General features: G+C 41.5%; 1 protein-coding gene across 4 annotated transcripts in view; it reads right to left on the bottom strand.

Annotated features, from left to right (window-relative positions):
• The window catches only part of SIL1 (SIL1 nucleotide exchange factor), a 241,129-nt gene that overhangs the window by 66,199 nt on the left and 158,011 nt on the right, over positions 1-16,919 (bottom strand). For all 4 annotated transcript variants that reach the window (XM_030828508.1, XM_030828519.1, XM_030828513.1 and 1 more), the window contains 2 exons: positions 9,653-9,844; positions 4,027-4,148 (listed from right to left, as the gene is read on the bottom strand). In XM_030828508.1, coding sequence (XP_030684368.1) covers positions 4,027-4,148; positions 9,653-9,844 — 314 coding nt within the window. The remainder of the gene's footprint in view (positions 1-4,026; positions 4,149-9,652; positions 9,845-16,919) is intronic.

The raw sequence follows: 16,919 nt of genomic DNA, 5'->3' as shown, positions 1-16,919 counted from the left end.
TAGTTAAAATTAATTGGTAAACCCTCAGCAGGAAGAGCACAACTGAGGAAATTAAGAAAGCCAACACAGCATGAGGTGAGAGGGGACAAGGTTGGGGGAGGGGGACACATTCATTTTATAAAGGGATATATATAACCCAAAATCTGCCAAGGAGGTTCCAAGGATGATGCCAAGGATAAAGGGGGAAGAACAGAATCCTGTTCTGGGGATCCATTTTAAGAATACATAATCTCACCATGACTAATGGCACATGTACATCCTTTTTTGTACTAGGTTCAGTTCCGTGACATCCTGCAAACTGTGGAAAGTTCAAAAGTACTGCAAACATGAATGCTTATAAGCCCATGTAATTGCGTAGTAATTCATACATGTGCAGATGAGAACATGGGTTATTAAAGAAGGATACAGGACTCCAAAGGTGACTGAGGCAGGGGCATGAGAACAGCAAAGTCAGTGTTACATGGGACAGGCATACTAGTTGCTTGATAGTTTAACTCCTGACAGTTACGAGGTAAAGGAGATATATACGGAGCTAAGAGGAAAACAAAAGCAGGCGGCCAGTTTGCTAAGAACCAAAACCAGATTCGAGAAGGCTGCCTGGCCTCTGAAATTCACAAAGCCTTTTCGAGACTCCGCCTATACAGAAACACAAATGACTTGTCTGGAACTCCAGAGACTCCTGGTAGGTCAGACTGCAGACAGACACACACAAGTGCCATCAGGAGATTAAATCAGGTCACAGAAAGGCCAATGAAAGTATTTACTTGAAGAAGGAGAAAGCAGGTTTGAGACAAAAGAAAAACCATTAAAAGACGAAGCTGCTAAAAGCATCAGCACTCCTACCCCTGCATATCTTTTTATGTAAGAGCTTGACCTGCCTTATATGTGGGCAAAAACAGGAAAATGAACATGTGTGACCCATATATAAGTGTGACTAATAGTTAAATAAACTTTATTTCAGTGGCCATGTAACATTTAGTAGTCATGTCAATTACATTTACATGTACTCTCTCTTCTTGATCTCGGAATAATTGTTTCATGTTTAACACCAGGAAATAGATCTCTTCATCCACACAAATGTATATGGAAACCTTATTAAGCAATTAACCCAAGCAGGCAAATAAATGCCCTCAATGAAGCAGCAGGATTAGCAACAAGAGACCGGACGTGGTGGCTCATGCCTGTAAGCCCAGCACTTTGGGAGGCCAACATGGACAGATTGCTTGAGCCCAGGAGACTGGCCTGGATAACCTGGTGAAACCCTGTCTCTACAAAAATTATAAAAATTAACGAGGTGTGGTGCCACGTACCTGTAGTCCCAGCTACAGAGGTGGCTGAGGTGGAAGGATCACCTGAGCCCAGGAGGCGGAGGTTGCAGTGAGCTGAGATCGGGCCACTGTACTCCAGCCTGAGTGAAAGAATGAGACCCTGACTCCAAAAACAAAAAAAAAAAAAAAAAAAAAAAAAAGGGTAGCACCAAGAGATACATTGTAGAATATAAGCATCTTAACAGAAGAGAAGATGAGGAGGATAAAGGTTTTTATTGTAGAAAGAAAAAAAATAAGAATTACTATAGCAGAAACTCATAGTATAAAGGACACATCCTGATGAGGGGGATGATGTTGATACCACCTTATCATTGACAGGTGCTTTACAACTGTTTTCACAGGTCATTGTATATTATTTGATACTCACTCAACTTTATGAAATGCAGAGAACACCTATTATTGTTCCCTGTTAACGAAAGAAAAAAGTGAGGCTTAGAAAGGTTGTCCATGGGCACACAGATAGGAAATGGTAGAAACTAAACTTGAAACTAGATTGACTCTAGGTCCAGTGGTCTGCCTAATCCACCTAAATACTCAAACATCTGGACTGACTGAGCAGTATTCATGCCCATCAGCAGAAAACTAGAAAGAATATCTTCTAGATACTATCCCCAGCGCTGGGACTCCATGATTCCAGAGTGCTCACTATCCCCTGAACACCCTCTTGATAAAGAGCAAGCTCATCCCATCACTGTGTTGTGTGTTTGTGCACATGTGTGGCAGGTGTATACACACCTGTAAACTAGAAGCGGTTAGAGAGCTGTAGAGCCAATACTTAAGACATGAAGAGTAAATGATGAATATCAGACTAGAGTACTGAAACCTACCTCTCTATGTAGAAATATCCTTACCTTGCATCAGGTTCCTCTTTGCAGAAAACATTGACATTTCCATGGTGTTTGGGAGCCTGCTGTTGGCTTCCAAAAGCTCTGGCGCCATACCATGCTGTCACGGTAACAGCCCTCCAGTGAGCCATCAAAAACCCAGCTAGAACATTTTGAATACAGCAGTTTGCTTGCCACCAAAACACTAAATTGCAATATTTTATATTTATCTCTATTTAAATTTTAGTTGATGCTGCATAAATGTTAACATGGTCTTAAGCTAATACAATCACAGAAAAGTCTTAATAACACCACACACTGGCACAGCCCTGGGTGAGTTACTGGTCTGCGAAGCAGGCCCAATGCATGTTTCTCAATTCACTTAATTAGTCCCCTTTAACTAGGATGTGACATGAAAATGCTACACAGTTTGCCCCAAGAAATGTATTTCCAGAAGCAATGGCAAGGGACGTATAGGATAATTTGTTCATATTAAAGGTAGAATAAAAGTACTTGGGAGTAAGGCAAAGATTTCCAAAAAGGGTCTGGAGAGAGGTTAATAATGTTGGATTTAGTTCTTTTCTGGCCTGAGAAGTAAAAAGTGAGCTTTAGTAAGTTCTCAAGCCTCTAAAGCCTTATAAGGCTAAGACCCTGGATTTCCTGGACTTCCTCATGACTGAAACCGCAGATACTAATGTCAAATACGCAGATTTTCCATCTTTCCAGTGGCTGCACAGGAGGAGATGTCCCTGGGCTTCCTGGGAGACTTTGGCTCTGGGAGGTGAGACCAAGGGAGGTGGAGTTGCCCTGGAGGCCAGAGCCTTGACTGTCAACATCACCAACACAGGGAGCCAGGGCTTGAAGATCCAGGCAGAGTGGTGATAACAGAAAGAAAGGCCGGCAGTGCCTCTCCTGATGGAACAACTCCTCCAGCTTTCCCAGCTCTGCCCTTCAACTTACTAAGAAAATATACTGAATTCCTTTCAGAGTGAGAGAGCATCAGACTGAGATTCTGATTTAAAAAACAAGCACAGATAAAGCACAAAGGAAATCTTCTCGAAACAAAGCCTATAATGGTAAATATGTTCAGAATAGCTTTTCTCCTGTAACATCGTGACCTGCATCTAAGCATCTAATAGCCTCCACCCATGCCCTTGCAGCAAGAATCAGAATATTTGTTCCTGTTTGAAAGGCACAAATGGTCCTAAGAGCGGATGTTCAAAAATGGGAGGAACAATAGCTCCAATGGACCAATTGCAGCATGCAGACACTTGACCTTTGCAGGCGGTGTAGAATGATGTGGTGCCTACATATCTTTTGGCATCTACTCTTTCGAGATGCTACCTCCCCACTCCTCTTGCCTTATCAGTCTTCCATCACAAGCCAGACTAACTAAAATTCTCAACAGTTCCCAGCCTAGAGAGTGTGATAACCTGACTGCATGTAGATTGGTTCCAGACAACTAGGGCAAGACACATTCCTCCCTGAAAGCACCCCCTTGGTCAGGCTCATCATTTATTCATCACTAGATGTAGCTTTACTGCCAAAAGATCTACTCTTGTTTATTCCCCTCCCTCTCTACCAATAAAAGGTTGGTCTAACTTTTTATAAGCTTTGAATAAAACAGAGAATGTGACCTAAGATGTGTTATTAATGTCCATACACATAAGATGGGGGAACAGAGAGTCACAGATGGTGACAACATGGGTAAAAATTCCTATCCACTTGGAATAAGGGCAGAATCAAATTTTACTCTAGTTTCATTGAGATGATACTGAAATGTCAGTAGAAACAGGCACATTCAAGTGTACCCTTCTTCCAAGCAGATCAGGCCAAGCAATTCTGGCCAATGGAACATCCATTACACTGCTCACCTGGAAAAGGCAGCCCCCAGCACAAACGCAGCATACTCCTTCACAAGGGGCTCTGTGCTGTTCAGCCCATTGATCACCACTTGAAGACCACCAAAGGAAAGCAGGTCCTGTGCATTGTCCATCTGCAACAGAGCCACTGCTTAGTATGGCATAGCTATCAGGGAAAGGAAAGCTGTTCTTTAGAGCCTTTCTTTTGGTGACTATGCAAAAACAAATTAAAAAGCCGCGGAAAAAGCAATAATGGCCTTTTTGACTAAGAAAAGGTCTGTAAAAACCAATTTTTTAATACTCTTAAATTTGAGAACCCCTAATTCATCTAACACGATTGATGAGCACCTGCGTGGGAATCAGCGGAAATGACACCTAGCTATTGCTTATGCCAAACATGTCCTGGAAAATTCTAATATCGTAATGAGTCACAAAGCTTACTCCTAATGTACAAGCTGTTAACACAAAGAATCTGGCGTCATCAGCACCACTAAATGGTGCCATGCTTCCTGTTGATGTCCAATCCCAATGGGGACAGTAGAGGCAGATTTTTTAAGCTGATTTTAAATTAGAAGCTAAGGACTATAAAAGGAGCCCTGTTGTTGGGAGGGGGGTTGCTGTAAAAGTGCTGGGGGAGGGGGGAATAACAACAGTACCTTTCTCTTGCATCTCAGGTTGACTGCATCTGAAGGCATTCATGATAAAATATGCAAGAAAATCGCTCTCCCAAAGGTTTCTGTCTAAGCCTGTGCTACTGGCTAGTGGCTATGTATCAGACAGTGCAGAACATTTCTATCATTACATAAAGTTCTATTCAACAGCATTGGTCTAGGCTATCATTTAAGCTCCAAATCCCCAAGTCCAGATTCTCTCTTTTACTCTATAGGGGATCTCATTACCCACGGTTTATTAGTACCCTGGAACAAGACAACTCGCTTTCCTCAGAAAGGTCACTGGATCCTGTTTTCTACATGTACCCGCTACAGTCTCCCTTGAATATATCTTTGTTGCCACAAAGGCTGCATCTTGCCCATATGCTAATCCCACTCTATCAATCATGAGGAAAACTCAGGAAGCTGAAGCACAACAACTGTGGCTGCTACCCATCTTTCTCCTCCAGATTCCACAGGGCCCCTTCCCAACGGCGTCCTTGCCTCTCTGAACTAGGAGAGGACTCTAACAGAGAAATCAAGTGTGAGGATTGGTATTTGACTGTGCTAGTGTTTTGTGGTGGCCTAGCCTGTTGTTGCCACTTGAAAGATCATATTCATATATATTTGGATGGAATCTCCATGAGAGCAGGGGTTTTGTCTCTCTGTCCACGCTTGTAGCTCCAGGGACTAGGATGGTGCTGAGCATATGGTTAGGTGTTTAATGAATAACTGTTGCATTAATGAGTATGAATTTGATCAGAAAAGAATGTTCCTGAAATAAAGCTCCAGTGTGAATAAAAAGGCAATCTGGGGTATCTGTGCCAACAAAATGAATGGGCCTCTGGTACCACAGACATGAAGTAATGGCTAAACCAGGTTGTGAAGTAAGCATGAAGACTACTCTGCCATGTGGCCCCAGGCCATGGACATTTTTCTGCCCCAAACTGTTCTTATGAAGAGGAATACTGGTTGAGCCACAGCCCAGCTAACTAGGGAGACCCAGGGCTGGGTGCTTTGCTGACATAAGCACCTTCCTTCCTTCCCCACATGTTCTGACTTTACAATATAAGAATTCACTACCTATTCTTTGGCTGTCGTTCCTCTGGGTTTTCTGGATACAAAACTATGGCTCAGAATCCTGTCATACCATGCCTGGAATGGCCACTTATCAAAGCTGGTATGAGTTCCTAGCAGAGCAGCTGCCACTCGGTCAGCTCCAAAGCAACACAGCCCAGTCATGGACCTTCTGTTCTAGAGTCAGTTTATCTATTATTACTACAATGATAATTCAGCATGATAGAAATGCCGACATTTATATAAGCACTTCAGCCTTTTTGGGATGTTTTCTCACGATTTATTTCACTAACAGTGAGGAAGAAACGATTCATTCTGCCCAGTGCACATCAAAAGCTGGGCCCTCCCTGGTGACATACAGGAGAAACCATGACCATAGCCCAGGTCCACAGCTACCCATCTGGGTCTGGGGCCAAAACTGTTCTCAGGCTGCCTTCGGGGTGGGGTGGGACAGGCAGAGAGGAAGAGGAGGAGGGAGTGCAGAAAGGAACTATGCCAACACCCTGGAAGAAAGGAAAGAAGCAGGGCACTGACAAGACAATGAGAGAACAGGAAACAGCGAAGGGGAGAAATGGTGGCACATAGCTGAGGAGACACGTGGGAGAAGGCAAATGTACTGCCCCAGGTAGATGGGGCGGATGGAGGCCGCACCTCATAAATAACTCACCATCTGTTTTCCACACACAGGTTTTGCTTTTCACATATCCTGTTTAATAATTCAAATATGGCTGTGAGGAAGCCTGGCAGACCTAGTTTGGGTCCCTGGAGCCTACAGCTCCTCAAACCACCATTCAGTGAGTCTGGAATGAGAATGGACTGGGGAAGTTCCTGGCTAGGAAAGTGCCATCTTCCTTAAAACTAGTACTACATCACCCCAAGCCCCCATCACAACTGGGACTCGGGCCAAGTTGTGTCCTACTTAATCCTCCAGTGAAATCACAGCTTAACATTGCTGCATGGCAGCCTGATGCACCAACCCTTCCAGTCAAAATACCAATGATTCAGAACATTTCTCTGCCAACAGACAAATTTGGCTTCTGCCAGGGACTGATTTTGGGATGACCTCAGGATGGGTCTGGTGAGGTGGCCTGTGAAAGCAGAATGGGGGTGTCACCTTAGGGAAGACACTGCCAACTGACAAAGAGCCTACAAGGGAAAACAAAGAACTTTGTTGGGGCAATGCTAGCCCAAGCCTCCTGTGGACTCATGCCCTTCCAAGTATGATAAACTCTCTGGTCATTTCGGTGTTTCATGTGCAAGAGCCCATGGTGACCTGATACCTAAAGATTCATCCAAATATGTTAAGATGAGAAAAAATAGAAGCTGTCAACATCAAAGGAGGACTGAGTTGGCAACTAACCCCTTGTATCCTTAATCCTTTAAATATCTCTAATGGAAAAGCTGTTGGAGTTTTTGGTTTTTACCCTGGAGAGTAAGACTGGAAAGGGGAAAGAGAACCGAGGTTCATTTTTTTTTCTCTAAGAGGATCAGAGTCCTGCTATTTGAGGCCTGAGAAAGAGTTATGAGCAGAGAAAGAAGATGAAGAGGCTGCCCCATAATTCCTACGGATACAGTGCATCCTCATCCTTTTTCACCACAGACTCTGGCAAAATCCTAAAGGAAGAAAGCATGTCTTTTAGCCCGGTTTATAGAGAACAAGGGCACTGTCGTGCATGGTGCATAGGAGGACATTGAGGATCTATGTCTTGACAAGGATCTCAAACAAGCCTTTGATTATGATGACACAGCCTCCTGAGCCACTGTTGTCCCTAGTCTGGATTACTGCAATAGCCTCCTATCTGGTCTCTGCTTCTACCAAGCCCCCCACCTGCAGTCTAATTCTCAACACAGTAGCTGGAGGAATCCTTTTAAAAGTAAGTCAGATCACGTCATTCTTCTGCTCAATATCCTTCAATAATATCCAAGTTCACTCTTTTCCATAGCCCACAGGCCCTCTATATTCTTCCTCCCATTATCTCTCTGAGCTCTATCTACTTCTCCTCTGCCTGCTCTCAGCTCCAGCTGATTCAAACACACTAGGCATGTTCCCACCACCGGGCTTCTGTACTTGCTGTTCCTCCAGCCAGAAATGCCCCTTCTCAATGCTGCTAGTTCCTATCTCACTGTAGTTTTTATTTTTCTACAATATTTATCACCTACAAACATATTACTTGTAATTACTTCTTTCTTATGTTTGTCTATCTGCTTCTGCTAGAAGGTTAAGCCCTAATTTTGCTCATAGACGTATCTCAAGTGCCTGGAACAGTGCCTGGGAGTTAGTAGACATTTGATTTATTTATTGAATAAATCAATGGCTTTTACTGGCTCCTTGTTAGCTCCACCTTTTGAGCTTAATTCAAAAGGTACCAGTTGCCTTTGAGAAACAGAGTGGCCAAAAGTTTTAGAGCACAGAGTTTAGGGTCAGACAGACCTTGCTGCAAATTCCAGCTCTACCACTCACTAGGCTGGATGATTTTGAGCAATTACATAATCTCTCTGTGCCTCATTTTCCTGGGTTATAAAATGGGATTGATAGTGGTACCTACTCATAGGGCAGCCACAGAAGTCAATGAATTAATGCGTACAGAGCACTTGAAGCAGTGCCTGGTATGTGATAACACTCAACAAATATTAGTTATTGTTAAGTCTGATCAGTTACTTCCCCGCTTCAAACTCTCTAGTGGTTCTTAGGATCAAGGCTAAAATCATAAAGAGCATGATATCTCCAACCTCACCTCTCCAGCCCCCGAACCTTCCCACTTCATCTATGCTCCCCTCCAGGCCACTGTGCTCCAGTCACTCCAATCTTTTCCAGGCCCTCAATCTCACCAAGCTCTTCCCTGCCCTAGAATCTCTGCACATGTTCTTTCCTCTAGCTGGAATGCTCTAAGGATTGGCAAACTTTTTCTAAAGGGCCTGGTAGTAAATATTTTTGACTTTGTGAGCCATATGGTCTCTGTCACAACTACTCAATTCTGCCATTGTGGCATAAAAACAGCAATAAACAATGCATGAACAAATAGGGGTTGCTGTGCCCCAATAAAATTTTATTTAGGAAAGGAGGCGTTGGGCCAGATTTGACTTATGGGCAGCAGTTTGCCATCCCCTGCTCTAGTCCCCCCTCTTCACCCAGCCAACCCCAATCATCCTGTAACGCTTGGCCTAAATGTCACATCCTCTGAGAAGCCTCCCTTATTGTCCATGACTAGGCTCTAAGTTCTCCAGTTACATGTTCTTACATCATCCTCTGGAGCCCTCATTACAATCTTAAATTATCTCATTATTTAATTAATTTGTTCAATTGTTCATTATCCAATTACTTCCTCTTCCAGGCTATAAGCTGCATAACTAGGACTATGTCTATTTTATCTCTGCCGTACCCTCAGAGGTACTAAAGAAGGTAACACTCCACATGAAAAAGAGGGTGGCTGGCCAGGCATGGTGGCTCATGCCTGTAATCCCAGCACTTTGGGAGGACAAGGTGGGCGGATCACTTGAGGTTAGGAGTTCAAGACCAGCCTGGCCAACATAGTGAAACCCTATCTCTATCAAAAATACAAAAAATTAGCTGGGCGTGGTGGTGCCCACCTGTAATCCCTGTTGCTCGGAAGGCTGAGGCAGGAGAATAGCTTGAACCCAGGAGGTGGAGGTTGCAGTGAGCCGAGATCGTGACACTGCACTCCAGGCTGGGCGACCAAGTGAGACTCCGACTCAGACAAAAAAAGAAAAAGAGGTTGGCTCTGGCCTCTAAGACTGTATCTTACTACAAAAGATAATAAGCCTAGATTAAAAATAGTCTGTGCTCTGGGAGAGAAGTAAAGATGTTGATGCTATTTTCTTAGGGCTTAGGGAAGGGGGATTTATTTTTGGAGCTGTTAAAAGTCTGACTTATGGACAAAGAAATACAGTACCTGATGGACATAATATTCAAGATCAAAGAGCGCAGCAATCTTCTCTTCCAAACTGGAGCTGGAACTATTGAACTTGTTGATCAGCCGTACCATGATCTGCATGTCAGTCTCAATGACAACATTCAGCTCATCAAAGTCTTTCTTCAGTTCCTCAATGGGGCGGAAGAGCCACTTTACCTCAGCCTGCCTTGCCTAAGGAGAGCAGCAAAGAGATGATTAAATTGGTTGAGACATCTCCCCAAGGTATCTGTGGTCTACCATGGATGCCCATCCTCAAAAAACTGCTGCTCCAAGACTCACAGTCTTCTCTAATCTACACTATCAAAAATACTAATACTTTCTAAGATGCCCAGAGAAGACAGCCCTCAAAGTCTACCTATATAGGCCTCTGCTCTAAAAACACACTCAAGATGTTCCAAGGTTCGCTTATTCAAGTCCGATTTCCAATGTTCAGGAAGAATAGAGAGGCTTGTCACAACCACTGAGTTAACGGGAAGTAATGCAAGTTCATCTTCAACCTCAAACCGCACACGAAACAGCTGAGACCTAAGGTAGAATAACCCACACCCTGCTTCTCCACTTTTCACAATCATAGACTATCTTGGCCTTGCCCTACCCAACCCAACAACATTTTAGGGAAACTTGGACATAGGAAACTATGGGTAAGAGCTGTCACAGCAGCAGCAATTTGCTGATGAAAATTAAATCACTGTCATTACTGTCAATCTAACCACAGGTGTACAATTTGTTCAACTGTTTGAAATGGCTAAATTACTATATGTACTATACTCAAATCTCGAACAATTTTCTCTGAATCCTTCCCCACCCCACTCACATATAAAAACTTTTAAAATGAAGTTACATTAGAGGTGAATAAAAGACTTTAATTAAATATTTTATACATGTGATGCTGTTTTCTTCCCAATTTGAGAAGATAGTGCCTATAAAGGGAGTCTGAAAAGTCACAGTGGTTTATGTATCTGTCTTCCAAGAAAAATTAAAAGGCACAGATATTTATAAAAAGCCGGATGATGAACAGCTGTCAGCTCCAAATTGCTCATCTATTACCTATGGGTTTTTCTCCCCAGTTACAAGCACTCCATAGAAACACCAACCAAAGAAATGAATCAGCCTCTCTTAAAAAAGACCAAGCTCCTAGTGGAGCAATCACATCCGTGGGGCGCCACATCCTGATTTTTTGGGCTAAAATAACATGAGATGCTCTCCCTGCACCCAGCTAGAGGTCTCTGGATGGCTGCCAAAGCCAAGCAAAGAGGTCTGGGAAGGCTGAGTCACGTTCTAGAGCTGTGAGATGATAGGCAAGTGAGCACAATAAGAAACTAGTGACATCCGTCTCACAAAAATGATGTGTGCCTGGCTCTCAAGAAGGCCTTAAAAAAAAAACTTTTTGGCCAGGCACAGTGGCTCACACCTGTAATCCCAGCACTTTGGTAGGCCGAGGCAGGCAGATCATGAGGTCAGGAGTTCGAGACCAGCCTGACCAATATGATGAAACTCCATCTCTACTAAAAATACAAAAATTAGCCAGGCATGGTGGCACATGCCTGTAGTCCCAGCTACTCAGGAGGCTGAGGCAGGAGAAATCGCTTGAACCCAGGAGGCAGAGGTTGCAGTAAGTGGAGACTGTGCCACTGCACTCCAGCATGAGCAACAGAGCAAGACTCCATCTCAAAACAAAACAAAAAAACTTTCACTTTGAAATAATTATAAATTCCCAGGAAATAACAAAAATAGTACAGAGAGTGTCATGTACCCTTCGTCCAGCTTCCCTCAATGTTAACATTTTACATAAGGATATTACAATGTCAAAATCAAGAAAAGGACACAGGTACCATACTGTTAACTACATTAAACATCTTGTTCGGATTTCATCAGTTTTTACATATAGTCACTTACAGGTATGTGTGTATGTGTATCATTCTATGTAATTTTACATGAGATGTAGACTTGTGTAACTATCAGAACAATCATGCTAGGGAACTGTCCCACCACGATCACATAATCTACTATGTACTACTCGTTTACAGTTATACTTTATCCTCCCATTCTATTCTCTCACATCCCTGTGCCCTGGTTGTCACTAATTTGTTCTCCATCTTTATAATTCTGGCATTTAAAAAATGTTACATACACAGTGGCTCATGCCTGTAATCCCAGAACTTTGGGAGGCCAATGCAGGGTGGACGACTTGAGCTCAGGAGTTCCAGACCAGTCTGGGCAATATAGTGAGACTCCATCTGTATTTATATTTTTTAAATTCTATTTTTTAAAAAAGAGAACTGGCCAGCAAAGATGAAAGTGCAGCAAATAAATGAAAGGTGGTAACTCTGGCAATGAAATTTGAATTGAATGTACATGGAGTTATAGAAGAAATGGCTGACTGTGGGAATGTTAACACTGCCACTGTTGATAAGCTCTAGATGTGCAGACAGAGGAACTCAGCAAAGGCAAACTTACAGACACAAATTAGGAAAGTGATAAAAAGGATGAAATGACACTGGCAAAAAACTTCACATTACAGGAACTCTCTGAGAAATTTCACAACATTGAAAGTACGAAGGGTGAAATGTTGGAGGCTCATCCGTACTTAGAAGGAAGTATGATAATTAGCCAAGAGAGAAAAGATGCTTGCTCTATGTCATAATTTTTTTGGAGTCAGGATCTCGCTCTATTGCTCAGGTTGAAGTGCAGTGGTACAATCACAGCTCACTGCAGTCTCACCGTCCTGGACTCAAGTGATCCTCCCACCCCAGCCTGAGTAGTTAGGACTACGAGCACACGTCACTATGCCTGGCTAAAATTTTTAGTTTTTTGTAGACACGGGGTTTCGCCACGTTGCCCAGGCTGGTGTCGAACTCCTGGCTCCAGCGATCTACCCACCTCAGCCCCCTAAAGTGCTGAGATTACAGATGTGGGCCACCATACCCAGCCAATTTTTTAGTTTTCTGTAAAAACTTATTTTAGCCAGGCATGGTGACGTGTGCCCATAGTCCTAACTACTCAGGCTGAGGTGGGAGGATCACTTGAGTCCAGGAGGGTGAGACTGCAGTGAGCTGTGATCGTACCACTGCAACCTGAGCAATAGAGCAAGACCCTGACTCCAAAAAAAACTGTGACACACAGCAAGCATCTTTTCTCTCTTGGCTAATTATCATACTTCTTTCTAATGAGATTAGATTATAATTAGATTATAATCTCAGCACTTTGGGAAGCTGAGGTGGGTGGATCGCTTGAGCTAGGAGTTTAAGAACAGCCTGGGCAACGTGGCAAAACCCCGTGTCTACAAAAAACACAAAAATTATTTGAATTTTTTGGCCAGGCACAGTGGCTCATGCCCGTAATCTCAGCACTTTGGAAGGTCAAGGTAGGCGGATCACCTGAGGCCAGGAGTTCAAAACCAGCCTGGCCAACTAGAGAAGGTGAAACTAGAGAGAAGATGAAACCCCTTCTCTATTAAAAATACAAAAATGACCAGGCATGGTGACATATGCCTGTAATTTGGGAGGCTGGGGCAGAAGAATCACTTGAACCTGGGAGGTGGACACTGCAGTGAGCCAAGATCATACCACTGTACTCCCATGTGGGCGACAGAGCAAGACTCTGTCTCAAAAAAAAAAAAATGTATTTTTTGGTGTGGCATGGTGGCACACACCTGTAGTCCCAGCTACCCAGGAGGCTGAGGTGGGAGGATCACTTGAGCTGTAATCCTGCCACTGCACTCCAGCCTGGGCGACAGAGACCCTGTCAAAACAAAAAAAGCAAGAAAGAAAAAAAAAAAAGAATTTTTTTTGGGGGGGTAGAAAAAAACTATTTTTTGTAGAAAACATAGACCATTTCTGGGCTATGTTGCCCAGGCTAGCCTCAAACTCCTAGAATCAAGTGATCCCCCCAAAGTGCTAGGACTGCAGGTGTGAGCCATTGCGCCCGGCATAATCCTAAATGTTTCTAATGTTTTAAATTACAGTGTGCTAAATAAATATTAGTATTGCTTTTTCATTTCTATATATACTTATAACCAATAGCAATGTAGTTGTTTTAATGTCTGGCAAAACATTTCAAGGATCATGGAACAATCATAATTTTTCCCTTGATTATGTTAAGATTGTTTTGCATAGTTTCAGTGTGCACATTTTTACAATTCCACATAACATAAAATGAGGACTGCTGGTATATGATATGCAAATATTTCCTTCCAGTAGTTTATCTTCTGATCATCTTAACAGGGTATTTGACAAAACAAAACTTTTTAATTTTGGTGAAGTCCAATTTATCAATTTTTTCTTTTATAAATCTTACATTTGGTGCCATGTCATAAGAACTCTTTACCTGGTCCTAGTTCCCGAAGATATTCTATGTTTCATTCTAGAAGTTCTTTTTTCTTTTTAGTTTCACATTTTACATTTAAATCTACGATCTATTTTGAATTAATTTTTTTTAAGGTATGAGGTTTAGGTGACAGCTCATTTTTTGCTTATGGATGCCCACTATTTGCTGAAAAGACTATTTGTCTTCCATTGAACTACTTTTGCACCTGACAAAAATCAGTCAGGTGTATTAGTGTGGGTCTATTTCTGGGTTCTCTACTCTGTTCCATTGATCTATGATTCTTTCTCTCCACCAATACCACATTGTCTTGATTACTATAGCTATAGAGTAAGCCTTAAAATCAGGTGGTGAGTTTCCTTCCACGTACTCTGCTTTTTAAAATTCTAGCTATTCTAGTTCCTTCAACTTTCCATACAAACTTTAGAATAAGCTCATCTACAAAAAAATCTTGCTGAAATTTTGATAGGAATTGCACTAAACTTATACATTTAGAGAGAGTTAACATTTTTACTATGTTGAATGTTTCAATCCATGGACACACTATGTCACTCCATTTAATTAAGTCTTCTTTGATTTAACTCTATCTCATCTTTCACCCAACTTTTATACTTCTGAGCATATAGATCTTATATCTGTCTTGTTAGATTTATTCCTAAATATTTCATTTTTAGGGGAGCAACTGTAAATGGTACATATGTTTTTAATTTCAATTTCCAAATATTCTTTGTTAGTATATAGAAATACAATTGATTTGTGTTGTCTGTATATCTTGTGACACTGCTGAACTCATTAATTCTAGAAGGCTTTTTTTTTTGGAGGCTCTTTGGGAGTTATACATGGACAATCATGTCATCTGGAAAATGAGATAGTTTTATTTTTTCCTTTCCTTGCCTTACTGCATTGGCTATGACTGTGTTGAATGCGTGGTAAGAGTGAACATCCTTGCCTTGTTTCTGACCTCAGTGGCAAAGTATTCAGTCTTTCACTGTTAAGTATAATATTCCATGCAGACTTTTTGTAGATGCTCGTTATCAAGTAAGGTTTCTATTCCTAGATTTCTGAGTTATCATGAATGGGTACTGAATATGGTCAAATGCTCTTTGTGTATTAACTGACATATGATGATGTGATTTTTCTTCTTTAGCCTACTGATATGGTGGGTTATACTGATTATTTTTCATATACTGAACCAGCCTTGCATTCTGGTAATAAACCCCATGTGATTATAATGCATAATTCTTTGTACATATTGCTGGATTTGATTGGCCAAATTTTGGTGAGGATTTTTGCTTCCACGTTCATGAGGAATGTTGTTATGTAGTTTATTTTGTACTCGGTCTGGTTCAGGTATTAGTGTGATACTGGCCTCATAAAGTAAGTTGGGAAGTGTTCCTTCCTCTTACATTTTCTGTAAGAAATTGTGTAGAATTGATGCTAATTATTTTTAAATACTTGGTTAATATCTCCAGTGAAACTATCTGAAGCTGGAGACTTCCTTTATAAAAGGTTTTTCACTACAAATTCAGTTTTTTTTAATGGTTATAGGACTACTCGTATTATTTCATATTCAGTAAATTTGGATAATATGTGCTTATAAAACAGCTGGACTATTTCATGCAAGTTATCAAATTTATATGCATAGAGTTGTTCATAGTATTCTCTTACTGTATTTTCCTTTTAATGTCTGCAGGATCTGTAATGATATTCCTGGTTTCATTCTTGATATGGGTAATTTTTATCTTAGTGCTTTATGTGTTTGTCAGTCTTGTGGGTTTTTTGTTTTTGAAATGGAGTCTCACTCTGTTGCTCAGGCTGGGGCACAGTGATGCAATCTCGGCTCACTACAGCCTCTGCTTCCTGGGCTCAAGTGATTCTCCTGCCTCAGTCTCCCGAGTAGCTGGGACTATAAGCGTGCGCCACCATGCCTGGCTCATTTTTGTACTTTTAGTAGAGAAGGGGTTTCACCATGTTAGCCAGGCTGGTCTCGAACTCCTGACCTCAGGTGATCTGCCCACCTCAGCCTCCCAAAGTGCTGGGATTATAGGCGTGAGCCACCATGCCCAGCCATGTTTGTCAGTCTTGATAGAAGTTTATCACCTTTTGGTTTCACTGATTTTTCTCTACTGTTTTCATGTTTTCAATTTCATTGATTTCTGCTCTTTATTTCCTTCCTTCTGCTTGCTTTGAGCTTGTTTTGATAATCTTTTCCTAGTTTCTTGAAGTAGGACCTTCCATTATAGATATGAGACCTTACTTTTCTCTAATATAAGCAAATTTCCCTTCCAGCTTTAGTTGGATCCTGCAAATTTTGATAAATTGCATTTTCATTTTTAATCAGTTCAATGTATCTTTTTTTTTTTAAACCTCCCCTGAGATTTCCTCTTTGACTTGACTGTTTAGAGATTTTCTTCCTATCTATGACTGGTTTTTAGTTTGATTCCATTATAATGAGAGAACATATTCTTCCTAATCTTAGTTCTTTTAAAACTGTTGAGATTTGTTTGATTACTCAGGATATACTCTATTTTGAGGAGTGTTTCATGGACACTTGAAAAGAATGTATATTCTGCTGTTGTAGAACGGAATGTTCCATAAATGTCAATTAAATTTTTCTGGTTGAAGGTGTTATTCAGCTCTTTAATATCCTTACTGATCTGCTGTCTAGTAGTTCTAGTAATTCTGAGAAAGGGATGTTGAAATCCCCAACTGTAATTGCAGATTTGTCTGCTTCTTTCTTTTAGTTCTGTTAGTTTTTGCTTCAGGTATTTTTATATACAAATAAAAGTGGTACATACACATTTAAAATTACTGAATATTTTAGTGGATTGGCCCTTTATCATTATGTAAATTGCTCTTGTTCCTAATAATTTCCTTTAATCTAAAGTCAACTTTCATATTAATATAGTAACTCCTGCTTTTT

Source organism: Nomascus leucogenys, chromosome 2, assembly GCF_006542625.1.
Source record: "Nomascus leucogenys isolate Asia chromosome 2, Asia_NLE_v1, whole genome shotgun sequence".
Lineage (NCBI taxonomy): Eukaryota > Metazoa > Chordata > Mammalia > Primates > Hylobatidae > Nomascus > Nomascus leucogenys.
This window is presented reverse-complemented; position numbering and strand designations above follow the sequence as displayed.